The 12,000-nt window shown below is 51.9% G+C and overlaps 4 protein-coding genes across 4 annotated transcripts; 1 reads left to right on the top strand and 3 right to left on the bottom strand.

The window, feature by feature from the left end:
- Positions 1–270: 270 nt before the first annotated feature.
- Positions 271–1,536, top strand: N0V89_003739 (uncharacterized protein; the record flags this gene model as incomplete). Its single annotated transcript, XM_056212537.1, has 1 exon — positions 271–1,536. One exon carries the CDS (start codon positions 271–273, stop codon positions 1,534–1,536), a length of 1,266 nt encoding a protein of 421 aa, XP_056072845.1.
- Positions 1,537–1,682: 146 nt separating this feature from the next.
- Positions 1,683–4,667, bottom strand: N0V89_003738 (uncharacterized protein; the record flags this gene model as incomplete). The annotated part of the gene is made up of 9 exons (XM_056212536.1): positions 1,683–1,939; positions 1,990–2,827; positions 2,874–3,036; positions 3,376–3,539; positions 3,590–3,958; positions 4,028–4,294; positions 4,338–4,424; positions 4,477–4,548; positions 4,596–4,667. The coding sequence occupies 9 exons, from the start codon at positions 4,665–4,667 to the stop codon at positions 1,683–1,685; spliced, it is 2,289 nt and encodes a 762-aa protein (XP_056072844.1).
- A 1,160-nt stretch (positions 4,668–5,827) lies between these two features.
- On the bottom strand, positions 5,828–7,032 carry N0V89_003737 (uncharacterized protein; the record flags this gene model as incomplete). The annotated part of the gene is made up of 4 exons (XM_056212535.1): positions 5,828–6,381; positions 6,652–6,838; positions 6,888–6,973; positions 7,026–7,032. 4 exons carry the CDS (start codon positions 7,030–7,032, stop codon positions 5,828–5,830), a joined length of 834 nt encoding a protein of 277 aa, XP_056072843.1.
- Positions 7,033–10,472: 3,440 nt separating this feature from the next.
- Positions 10,473–11,722, bottom strand: sds22 (protein phosphatase regulatory subunit Sds22; the record flags this gene model as incomplete). The annotated part of the gene is made up of 2 exons (XM_056212534.1): positions 10,473–11,279; positions 11,387–11,722. 2 exons carry the CDS (start codon positions 11,720–11,722, stop codon positions 10,473–10,475), a joined length of 1,143 nt encoding a protein of 380 aa, XP_056072842.1.
- Positions 11,723–12,000: the final 278 nt, after the last annotated feature.

Below are 12,000 nucleotides of genomic sequence, written 5' to 3'. Positions count from 1 at the left end.
AAGGGCAATACGGCGCAGCCAATCCAGATGCAGGGAGAACGCGCAAAAGCCACATCGATTGCCATTTGTACGACACCGCAATCAGTGATATTCGTCCGGCGGGATGGTGCACTGCGATTCACATTGTGTCGACAGATATATAAAGCACAGTGACCATGGCAGTGAAAGAAGTTGATCCTGCACTACGAGGCCCCTCTGTTCTGTCTAGCAAATCTGTCTAGCTATCTTTCTGACGGCTTTCCCCAACTTGTTTTTTCTACCTCTTTCGCCATGGTTGATGTCCGCAATCTCGTCGTTGTGGGCGGCGGCAGCTCTGCACTCCAAACCTCGCATTACATTGCCAAATACTTATTACCTCTGTTGAAGAACAAAGATCGCGGCGTGCATTACCACCTGTACATGATCGCCCCATCTTCAGACTGGTTCTTCCGTATCGCGTCCCCGCGCGTCGCTACATCTACCTCTCTTCTATCGGCCGAGAGAGTGTTCGCACCATTCGCGGACGTATTCGGACAGTACAGCAAGGAAGATGTCACATGGATACAAGCCACTGCTACTGGTCTCAATCATTCCGCAAGATTGGTAGGGTACAAGCGAAAGGACGGAAAAGAGGAGGTGCAACTGCAGTACCATGCATTGATCGTCGCTACCGGAAGCAGAACGTACTACCCGGCTTTCTCAACATGGACTGACAAAGAAACCACACTCGCAGCTATTGAGACTACAAACGCTGCAGCCGCTGCCGCAAAAACCATCGTCATCTCTGGTGGCGGCGCAACAGGCGTCGAGGTTGCTGGTGAGCTGGGCGACTTTTTGAATGGGCGACCCGGCTGGTTTTCCAAGCCGCCGCCGCGCAAAGTCAACATTACGCTCCTCACGTCTGCACAACAACTTCTGCCCACCGTTAGGAAAGCTATCGGCGATGAGGCAGAGCGCAAGCTCAACACCCTCGGTGTCGACGTGCGCTACAGTACACGCGTTACAGATGCACGCAAAGAGCAGGATGGCAGGACCACCTTGACGTTGGCAAACGGGGAGACAATCATGACAGATCTGTACATTCCTGCCCACGGCGTGCAGCCAAACTCTTCCTGGCTCCCGCCTGACCTGCTCACCGACAAGAAGTACCTCAACACCAACAAACAAACTCTGCGCGTCGATATCGCAGGCCCACGTGTCTACGCGCTTGGCGATGTATCCAGCTATTCGCGCAACACTGTCCTGGACATCGTCGACGCACTGCCGGTTCTCGCCACCAACCTCAAGCGCGACTTACTCTCTTACGATGCCAAACAACCTGACCGCGCCGCGCCGGGGACAGATCGCAGCTTCAAGCCGAATACAAAGGAGATGCTGTTCGTGCCCATAGGAACGGCGACTGGTGCTGGAGTGCTGTTCGGCTTTCGTGTGCCCGGATTCTTCGTCTGGTTGCTCAAGGGGAGAGATTATTTCATTGGCATGAGCTTTGCGTCGACTGCGACGGGTTCGGGTGTCAAAGAGGTGAAGTGGACTAAGGAGGAGGCGGTTTCGTTCTAGTTGAGTGAGTGAGCACCGGAGCGATCTATGCCTTCTTTTCTTTGTGGAGACGATAGAGTGCGTACTTAGTTGGGGGAAGTTGTCTGAGCTATTTTCCTGCAGTGTCACTTTCAATTTCATATATACCATCGAATTCCATATCAACTTCAACCCCTACTCTCCGAGGGTCCAGCTGCATCGGTAGTTTCAACAGGCTCAATGCTAACATCGACTGTCTTCGTCGTTCGATTTTCCACGTCTCTTCCGACTTCATCCTCACCATCAATCTCAGCATCGACTTGCGCTTCTATAGGCTCGAATGCCGCATTTCTCAAACGCTGCCGGTCGATGCGTCTTCTCCACGGCTTGTATAGCAACACGCTCAGACCACCGAAGACTACAAATGCTCCACAAATGGCACCACCTAATGCGCTTTAGCTCTTCTTCACCTGATGCGAATGCTCTCCGACTTACCAACGATATCCCAGCTCTCCCCCAACCGCTCCACGCCATCCCAAAACCTCCCTTCGGGCTCCGCCACATTCAGCGCCAAGTTGAGGAATTGCACTACCCCAATGACCGTCGCCACAATGACCGTGATAATGGTAAGCACGATACTGTAGTAGCAAATCGCAATCGGGTCCCTTGCCAACTGCGTACTCGTATACAGACTCATCATCAGCGCCCCGTCTGTCGTATCGAGCAAGCACATGCCCGCGGTAAACAACAGCGGAAATAGCAGGATAAGCCATATTGTCGTTCCGTTCGCCGCCTGGATGCTCGAGATACCTAAGATTGCTATCTCAGATGACGTGTCGAAACCCAGGCCGAACATGACACCGAGCGGATACATCTTCCACGGGCGGTCGATGAGCTTAAAGAGCCGCTGTAGGATGGGGAAGAGACAGCCCCCGCCCTGAATCTTGAACTGCTCGTTCTCTGTCCCAGGTTCGGAATTGATCATCTTCTTCATTTGCACGATGAGCTTGTACAGGATGTACACGTTCATGATGCCGAGGAGGAGCAGGAACGTTGCAGAGACGGAAGTCCCAATGATGCCGCCGACGCGGGAAAAGTTGTCGAACTTGGAGGATACGGCAGCTGCAGTACCCGCCACGACGAGAGATGTGATGATTACGATGGTAGAGTGGCCTAGGCTGAAGAACATACCGACGGTGACGGGGCGCTGGCCAGATGCAATGAGACGCCGCGTCATGAGGTCGATAGCGGAGATGTGATCTGCGTCGAGGGCATGGCGGAGACCGAGCGTCCATGAGAGGATTGCGGTAGAAATGAGAGGCGTGTGGAAATGCTGGACGAGTTAGTCGGAATCGACGCATGGTAGGGAAGGTGTGTACTAGGACTATGCCCACGGCTACCCATACGAGAATATTGATGATAATCAGGGTGACGATGATAGCTATCGCGTTAAAGGGAAGCTTGTTCAGGTACGGAACACGTGAGTGATAAGTAGATGCCTTGTTCTTCCAGCTCTTGATCATTGACATCTCAACATCCTCACTTTCTTGAGAGGACGTCGGACGGACTTCCATGATGATGTTCCACGATCGCAACGCAATGAACGACTCGAAACAAACGCAAATGAATGGACAGTCCTACGGTTTTTCTCAACCTTGAGATGAACAGCCCATGGAGGGGTTCCGAAGCTTTAAGCAGGACCGAATTGTCGCGTAGTGGGGTTGAGATGTTTTCCACGCGCTAAAGGCGTGCTTTATCGGCGGGGTAGATTCATGATGCGCCTATGACAACGGCGAATTACCAAGCTACTCTATGTCTAATACTCGGCTATCGTGACAACATTCGGCGAACTCTAATAGCTCACATGTCCATCTAGCTTACATTTTTGCAAAGCAGAGCGATGCATTGGTGCCTCCAAAGCCAAAGCTGTTGGAGAGTGCAACGTTTACCTCACGTTGCTGCGCCGTGTGCGCGACGTAATTACAATCAAAGTCCTCCGGCGGATCACCGGGAGTGTTTAGGTTCAAGGTTGGGGGAAGGGTGTTCTGCGCTCCTTAGCATGTACCGGAATCTGCCCGTAAACATGGAATCTTACATTATGAAGTGCCAGCACCGTGAAGATGGCTTCAACACTTCCGGCTGCACCTAAAAGATGACCGATCGCGCCCTTGGTGCTGCTGATGTTGATGTCCGAGGCTTTGGTCTTTCCACTTTCGCCGAGGAGTAGTTCTTTGATCGCCCTGTTCTCAGCTGCGTCTCCAAGAGACGTACTTGTAGCGTGCGCGTTCACATAGTCAACGGCGTCGGGTTTGATGCCCGCATGTCGAAGCGCATGCCTCATAGCGAGGCGGGGACCCTGGCCGTCTTCGCGTGGTGCCGTCATATGGTGCGCGTCGCTGGATAAGCCGTAGCCTGCGACCTGGGCATATATCTTTGCCCCTCTTCGCTTTGCATGTTCGAGTTCCTATGCACAGCTTAGCTATGCTTGGGCCACATATGCAGTGGAATGACCACAGAGGGGAAGGAGCAATACCTCTAGAACAACGACACCAGCCCCCTCTCCAATAACGAAACCAGCCCTGTCTTTGTCGAATGGTCTGCTTGCCTCTGTCGGATTGTCATTCCAATCTGTAGCCAGACTCCTTGCTCGTGCAAAGCCTGAGATAGCAAGAGGGTGAATACAAGATTCCGCGCCACCAGCGACCATTACATCTGCGTCGCCAAATTGAATAAGCCGTGAAGCATCCCCGATGCTGTGGGCACCTGTTGTGCAGGCCGTTGTTGCAGCATGGTTCGGCCCCTACAACTATTAACATAGGTCCTCAGTATGGTGAACGACGTACCTTGAAGCCGTATCGCATAGAGACATGGCCAGCTGCAAGGTTAATTAAAAGGCGGGGTACAAAAAGAGGCGACACCTTGCGATATCCCTAGATCTATTAGACATGTGTATTCGTCAATCACATCAAGGTTGTAACTCACGCCCTTCTCATAAGCAACAGTCGTCTCGTACACATCGTCCAAGCTTCCGATGCCAGACCCCATATAAACACCCTAAAGTCATCAGCGTTGTAATGGCTGTACAGTGAGAATAGACTTACCGTAGCCTCAAGGTCCTCCTCCTTCGTCGGAGCCCACCCAGCATCATTCAATGCTTCTTCCGATGCAACCATAGCATACTGCGCAAACCGTGCCATCCTCCGCTCATCTGACGCGCTCAGCCAATCTTTTGCGTTCCACATCCCATCTTCTTTACTTCCCTCAGGGACTATTCCGGCGACTTGGCTTGGCAGCGCTCCAAATTGCGTGCTTCTGTTTTTAATGGAAACAATGCCGCATTGGGCATCCAGAAGTCGTGACCATGTTCGGCGCACGCCTGCACGCAATCAGCAATTGAAGCAATGAACGGTACGAGGAAGGAGGTACCGACCCAATCCTAAGGGCGTCACTAGCCCCAGACCAGTCACTACTACCCTTCGCATTGCATATTTTTGATGAAATGAAGATGAATTGGATGCAGGGTGGTCACAGTTGGAGAGGGTTCTGAAGCTTGCGCAACGGACTAGCCGCTTTTGGTCTCACCACTCACGTGCTTGCTACCAGACTTCGACTATCCGTCCCATCTCGTTCGCTTTTGATTATCACATCAACCCGTCTTCTTGAAATTCAATATCTACCGTACCGCAAACCGATTGAACTTCGGAAACTGACATCATCCCGCATCTCATCTGCACTCCACACGTCTGCGCAGCCCTGCATATTGCCCTGCAGGGGAGACCAGGTTCCGGGCAAGATGCGGGCACGCGGAGCATAGAGGTCCGTTCACCGCATCTTTGCACATCCTGCATGAGGAAATAGCCCGACGTTTTAATGTCGACGTGCATACCAAGTGCTCCTATCGTCTCAAGCTTTTGAGCTTGTATTGCGGCGGCCGAGGTATCATGCGGAGAGATAATAACCTGATGGCTAGGATGAAGAACATATGTACATTGAGGCGTCTCCGATTGTAAGGAGTGCAGCCGAGGAACTGCGAGGTTCTGGTAGCTGTACGAGGACAAGGTTGTCAAAGTACGCGTGGACTATATTTCGTAAGAGGATGTCTGAAGCGTAGAGCGATATTAGCCTGAAGGCCTCCCACCATCGCCCATTAGACGCAGACCCTCGCCCAGGTCCTGCATACCAAGGCAAATATCAAGGGAGTGACTCAGTAGTACCAAACAAAAAACACGACGAGGAGGCCAATCGCAAATAACCTCCCACCCAAACACCCAGACTCCGGTTCGGAACCATCCGATGCAACCCCGCATTATCGTACGCATCACATATACCCGCCTCAAACAGGAAGCTTTGGTGTTGGGTTATACGCGCCGGGAAAATAGATCTGGTCGTCGCTTCCCTGCCTGCTCCACTCACTCTCTCCTTTGCTGGCTTTCCTGGCGGCCTCAGGATTCGTCAAGTCTACGGTTCCCATGTCGAAACTCTCGATGTTTTGCGACCCCTCACTGTTACTATTGCCGTTGCTCTTGACCCCGCTTCGCCCGCTGCTGTGGTACTTGTACGTGCCAGCTGAGCGCGAAGCCTGGCTGGCGGCCCGGCGTCGGATAATGAGGATCCTGAGTGAGGGGATGGAAGCGCACCAGATGCCGATGTTAACTTCAACCATCGACCAGACGTTAATGGGTACAGAGTCGTAGAAGGGGTCGGCGGATTCGGTGTAAATGCGGATTGCGTGGAGTCGTACGATGGAGGAAATCGTAGAGAATATGCCGAGGCCGAACACGAATATTAGACCGAGCTTTTCGCGGTTTGGGCGCTGGATCTTGAGTAATGTTCTTATAGGTAGGACAATGATCCATATGTCTGTGACAATATTGATCGAGCTCGTGGCTTTACTGGATTAGCGATGAGCATATCTGATATATTGTGACCACCTTACTGTAGAAGAGGGCAGTGGTGTTAATGCAGCTTCCCAATGGAACACCTGTGAAGTTCCACATTTGACGTAGAGGGGTGCACTGTGTCAGACAGACAATGACACAGGTTATACAGAAAACAGCGAGAAACCAAACGGTTCCTTTCACCATGCGGGCGAAGTGTTTGTCCGCAGCTATAGCTTTCGTCAATGACAAATTCAAAGTTCATGCATTGGTAACATACCTATGCGCAGGTAGCAGAAGCAGATAGAGATCTTGACACAAGCCACCAAGAGGTAGTAGAGAATTTGAATCGCCAGCGTCGTCTGAATCAGTGTCCGCATCTGGTCTAAATCCAAGACTTTGCCGCTGTAGCCCATGCCATTGTCGCGCAGAACCCAGATGCATATCAGGTATCCGAGTGTAAAAACCTACACAGTCAGCGTTTCGTCACTGTCAACGTGAAGAGCAATAGCGTACAAACGCCACGATCATCAAGGCATCGTCTTTGCCGAAGTTCCGTATTGTCCGTGAGCGAACATAGGTCCGGAGGCCAACGATGAGAACTAGGTAGACTCAGCTATATTCGGCAGCTCGTCCATCAGCGAAGTGACATACAGGACATGAGCGTGAAGGCGGTCGCAACACCTGTGCAAGCATCCTGCTGCGCTTGCCCCCTCGTAGTTTTCATCACCATGGCGGACAGATGCTGTCGTGAAGTCAGGAACCCAAGAGTCGAGATACCAGTTGACTGAGACCGGCGAAAATTATGGGCCCTCAAGACTGCAGATCAAAGGGTCTTAAGAACCAACTTAAACCTCAAGTGACAAGCGCGGCGGATCATTCCACGAGACTCGGACAGGATGTATTTTGCCTCTGGATCCCGGAGGAAATCTTTCGTCAGCACGATTCCTCGTCGCAGTCTGCAGAACGGTATGCCGTCCCCTCGCATGCGTTGCCCAGTTCTGCATGAAGCGAAAGTTTGATCTGTAACGAACAGACCTGCTATACATGGCGCCTCGGAGATCGCTTCCCAAAAGAAGTTTAGCCAGGGCTCGAAGCCATGGTAGATGCGGGTGATGGCGTGTCGAAGCAGGGGCGTGCTGCAGGAGTTCGGTTCTCATGAGCTCCGCACATTATAACATATCGGGAATGGTACGCCATCATTCCCAGATCGCGGACGTAACGGAAGTGACGCCGATCCGTTTCTGCAGTCTGGGTCGTTCTCCAGTACCTTCAAGTGGCTTATAGTGGCTTAGGCTAGGTTTGAAGTACGGTTCGGTTAAACAGGTTACCACGCTTTGTCACATCAACAGGCTAATCACTGAGAGGTATTTTGCGACAGTGCCGCATGAAGGCCAGATGTGGCAACAACACCAGTGACCGCAAGATCTTGAAGATATATGTGGGGAAGCCCTAAGGACTGATTGCGTTCATCCATGGATTGGTCGAGATCAGCAAAGATCCAGCGTCACAGGAAGGCTTGCGCCCGCCAGCGGGCATTATCCCCACATCAGGGGGTGTACTCGAAGATCGGTTCTTGTGGCGACCATAGCCATGGTAAGAATCTGGGATGATACCGTCGCTACAAAGTCAAGAAGAGATTGTACCATTTTGCAGGCCAGTGTACCAAGTGACTGCGCAGACAGGCGCAACTGACAAGCGCGGAAGTCGGCTCATTACCGAAAAGCAACAGACGCGAAACCTTATTAGCGATGTGAGGCCATGTCCGTGGCGGATGGATGGAATGGAGGAACAAAGTTTCGCTACACTAAGCATGTCGTCAATTGACGGTCGTTGAACTGAATTGGGCAAGGTGTACTGCGGGGTCTGCCGAAGTCAGCGGATCCTCGCTTTTCATCAGAAACGTTCTAAGAGACACTCGCTTGCACCTATCTTATTTCGTATGTACATCCTGCACATACTTCTACCGGCATGTAGTGAGGCTTTGGCAGATGAGTAAGCGAATAGGGTATGTTGTCTCATGGGTCAGGCATAACTTCAGAAACATCTGACGGTTATACGAACAGCCAGCGTATTTAGCTAATGCTTCAAATGTCGTACATCGACAGGAGCACGTCAATGCACAGGTAAGTACCATCAGCGGAGGACCATTCCGTCAGCACGCAGGAACCCGCTCCTCGTGAACGCTTACTCAGTAGCCGTCCTACCCTGTTGACCCCAGGCTCGGTGTTGTCCATGAGTCAGCGGCAAAAGCGAGATTCGTGTTGAATGCGCAATTCTACGCGAGGGCGATCTGAACCCTTTTGTCCATGACGAAGACGATCCCGGTTCTCCCTTTCCCAGAAGACACTAATCAATCTCGGCTCCACTCCCCATCGCCACGCGCTCTTAGTCGAACGGTCACTGTGGCCGAAGGCACATTTCCGATTCGCGCTGAGGTAACGTTTTTCAAAACTCTTAATATATCGTATTTGTATGCAAAGTGAGAACGCTCGGATGCCTCTTAATGGCATTGCACGGTCCAGGAATCCCTTGTTGGACTTGATCCGCCGTACTGGTTAGCGGTAATAATGCCCATCGTTTTCAACACTGTGATCCCCAGGGAGCGATTTGACGTCTTGGAATGAAAGCTTCGAGCATTGTTGCGACAGATGATTGGTTGTTGAAGTGGTGTTGTGTTGACTCTACGGTTGGTGGAAGGTTTAGATTCCCTGCATAGACTTTCTCTGCGGCCATCCTAGGTATTGCTTGGGCCCTACCATGGTTCATGGAAGGTGCCCTTCACCATCTGAAGTATGCTTATGGTAAGTCTGGTAGCTCCGGTGAGCGCTCTGTATCTGATCAAAACGAAATTGGACTTGTCATAAGGGCACCGCGCCTATCGTCTTGAGAAATACTGCACAGGCATGGCCGTTGAACGTGAAGCGGCGCGTCATCGCCTGATATCCTGCTTTTCAAGCGAGTCCGAGAAGCTAACAACTCACGCCAATCCTTCGTAAGTTTTGCCCAGAACTTCAACGGGTGGCTTTTTGGGATAACGGTATCCGAACCTGAACACGTGTTTCTCGTACCATAGATCTCACATGGGTCCGGAAGGATCTGCAAACTCTTCGCGTTTGTGTACGTGTCGACACACCTGGTCCAGAACTTGAAACATCACATCCCTCAAAAAATGGCATCCTTCATAGATTTGAGTAGTGATCTCGGATGATGGTCGTAGTGTGAGAAGAGGGATCCTTATAGCCCTGACACGCCGCGACCCGATCCATCTGAAAAGCACGTGAAAGTGGCATCGCCCTAGGTACCACCGACGGCTGTCAGGCATCCGCGCCCAATCCACGTCCACGTCCGCCTCGCGCGCCGCCTTCCCGAACCTACCTAAATCAGCAATTCACGCCAAACCGTCGAAAAGAGACATCTTGTGACACCCACAACGCGCGAGACGATTGGCTTCGCCGCCAGGGTCTTCGCTTCTCAACCATGGGCGTGCGACGGAAGCTTGGCTCAGCGGGTTTTGTGTTCACAAGTACTTGATCTTGCTGACGAGCCCATCAATATCCTTACTACGAACGGTCTCTGGCACAAGCTGTCCTGGCATTTGCGCGTGCTCAATTCTCTCGTTACATCATAAATTTTGACCGAGGACCCCAACGGAGCCTCAGGACGTCTGTGATGAGATTACCGATGTGCCTTCTTATGTAGACTAGAAGCCTGTACACTTCGGCGCCCGCCCAGGGTAGCGTCGCTGGCGGTTGTGCCTGCGCTGAATCGGGGACAAGCGCCCAACGACCGTGTCCATGGGTGAAGTCTGGATCACAGACGAGTAACCCTCATTCTCAGCCTTATCAACCTTCTCAACCTTCTTGCGGGCAAACTTCTCATCCTAGGACAACTTGTAGCCCCAAAACTCTCAATTCGTGACCTAGATGACAGTAGCGTTGCCGGTTCCAATACGTGCTGCGTTTGAGGTATAGCAGAAGGGCAGCCTCAAATCAGTCTTTCTACTGACCAGGCGGTTGAACATATGCTACCTTGCTATCAGCAAACTTGAGAAGGAAATTGTTGCCTTTCGTGTTGACCATCTTAAAAGCCACAGGATACTCAAATCTCAGGGCGGGATGCGTTCAACTTACTAGCGTCAATCTGTCGGATTTGCGGCAACGCCAGCCGCACCTTATTCCGATAAAGGACTGGCTGCGACTTCTGCAGAGGATTGCCTTCAAAGTACACCGTCTCCAGTTCTTCCTTGTCCTTCAGCTGCTTCTCAACCTCGTTGAAGTCGCCCAATTGACAGTTGCTTGCCCAAAATTCTTGCAAGTGTTCCAAACTTTCTAAGCCTTTGAGATGTTGGATCGGATTAGAGCTGATGTCAACAACGCGCAGATTGGTATTTTCTTCGAGGTGGGCTATCTCGTTGATGGCGTTGTGAGAAATGTATAATTCCTCAAGATTTTTGAGTTTGGAAAGACCGGCGAAGGAGGTCAGTCGGTTTGATTGGATGGACAGGATCTTCAGGTTGGCAAGGGTGTCAAGCCCTTTAAGCTCGGTAATTTTGTTTTTACCCAGCCAGAGCTGCTCCAGCCCAGTGAGCGTTTCGAGATTCTGTATTTCTCGAATTCTGTTTGCGCCCAGCTCGACCTGACGGAGGTTGGTCAGACCTTCCAAACCCTCGATCGTGCTGATCTTGTTTTGTACGAAGAACAGATCCTTGAGCTTGGCGAGATGGTTTATACGCTTGATGTGTTTGATTTTGTTGAAGGACAGATCCAGCAGCACGAGCTCTTTACAGGCGTCGAAGCCTTTGACGTGTGAGATGAGGTTGTCGTAGAAATCGAGGTCTTCGAGCTGCGGGGCGATATCTTCCGGTATATCTACGTTGGTAATCTGATTCTGGCGGAGACCGAGGCGCTGCATCCATTGTATTAGCATCTGTTCCACAGGATGCCGGTCTTGATGTAGCCTATCTTTGGGCTACAGAGCGTGTTTGGACCAGCAACTAAACGCGAGGCACGTACCTTGAGCTTCTTGAATCTCTCCAGTCGCAGTGCCGCCATGTTCGATACTCTCATGTGTACCAGCTCTATATCCTCCTCGTCTTCAGGGTAGTCTTCCAGCAAGTCTTCGTCAGCGGGCAGCTGCTCGGGCGGCGGTCCCTCATCTTCGGAAGCATCATCGGCCTCGCTCTCGGCATCCTGGTCCTTTCCATTGACCAGTACGCTCTTGTCCATACGTAGCTTGCCGTCCCAGCCTTTGCTATCGCGTGGCCCTTTCTTGATCTCCGCGTTGTGCGTCTCGCCAGCAGCATCGACGGCGGGGTCGATGCGCGGGGCTTTCCCCAGCTCGTCTGCCATGATCTAAAGGTTCGGTAGCTCGGGGGTAGGGAATTATTCCTTGGAGGAGAACCGTGACTGTGATGTTGGCGGAAGACTCGGACGGGTCGTATGTTTGTTGTTCAGATATGCAGGAAGCTGCCTTCGGAAGCTTATTTTGGTGCAAGGGTCGCCGCTGCCGCTGCGGGGCGAGCTCGGATGTTTCGTCATCGCCTCATGAACTGTCTTTCTCTCCCACAAGCACGTCAACTTGGTTTGTGTACCTTTCTATCAGGCTAGATGATTCTGGTTCCGATCAC

Source organism: Didymosphaeria variabile (assembly GCF_027946475.1).
Source record: "Didymosphaeria variabile strain IMI 356815 chromosome Unknown scaffold_3, whole genome shotgun sequence".
In the NCBI taxonomy this organism is placed as follows: domain Eukaryota; kingdom Fungi; phylum Ascomycota; class Dothideomycetes; order Pleosporales; family Didymosphaeriaceae; genus Didymosphaeria; species Didymosphaeria variabile.
The sequence above is the reverse complement of the archived record's forward strand: the minus strand, read 5'-3'. Positions and strand labels throughout refer to the sequence as shown.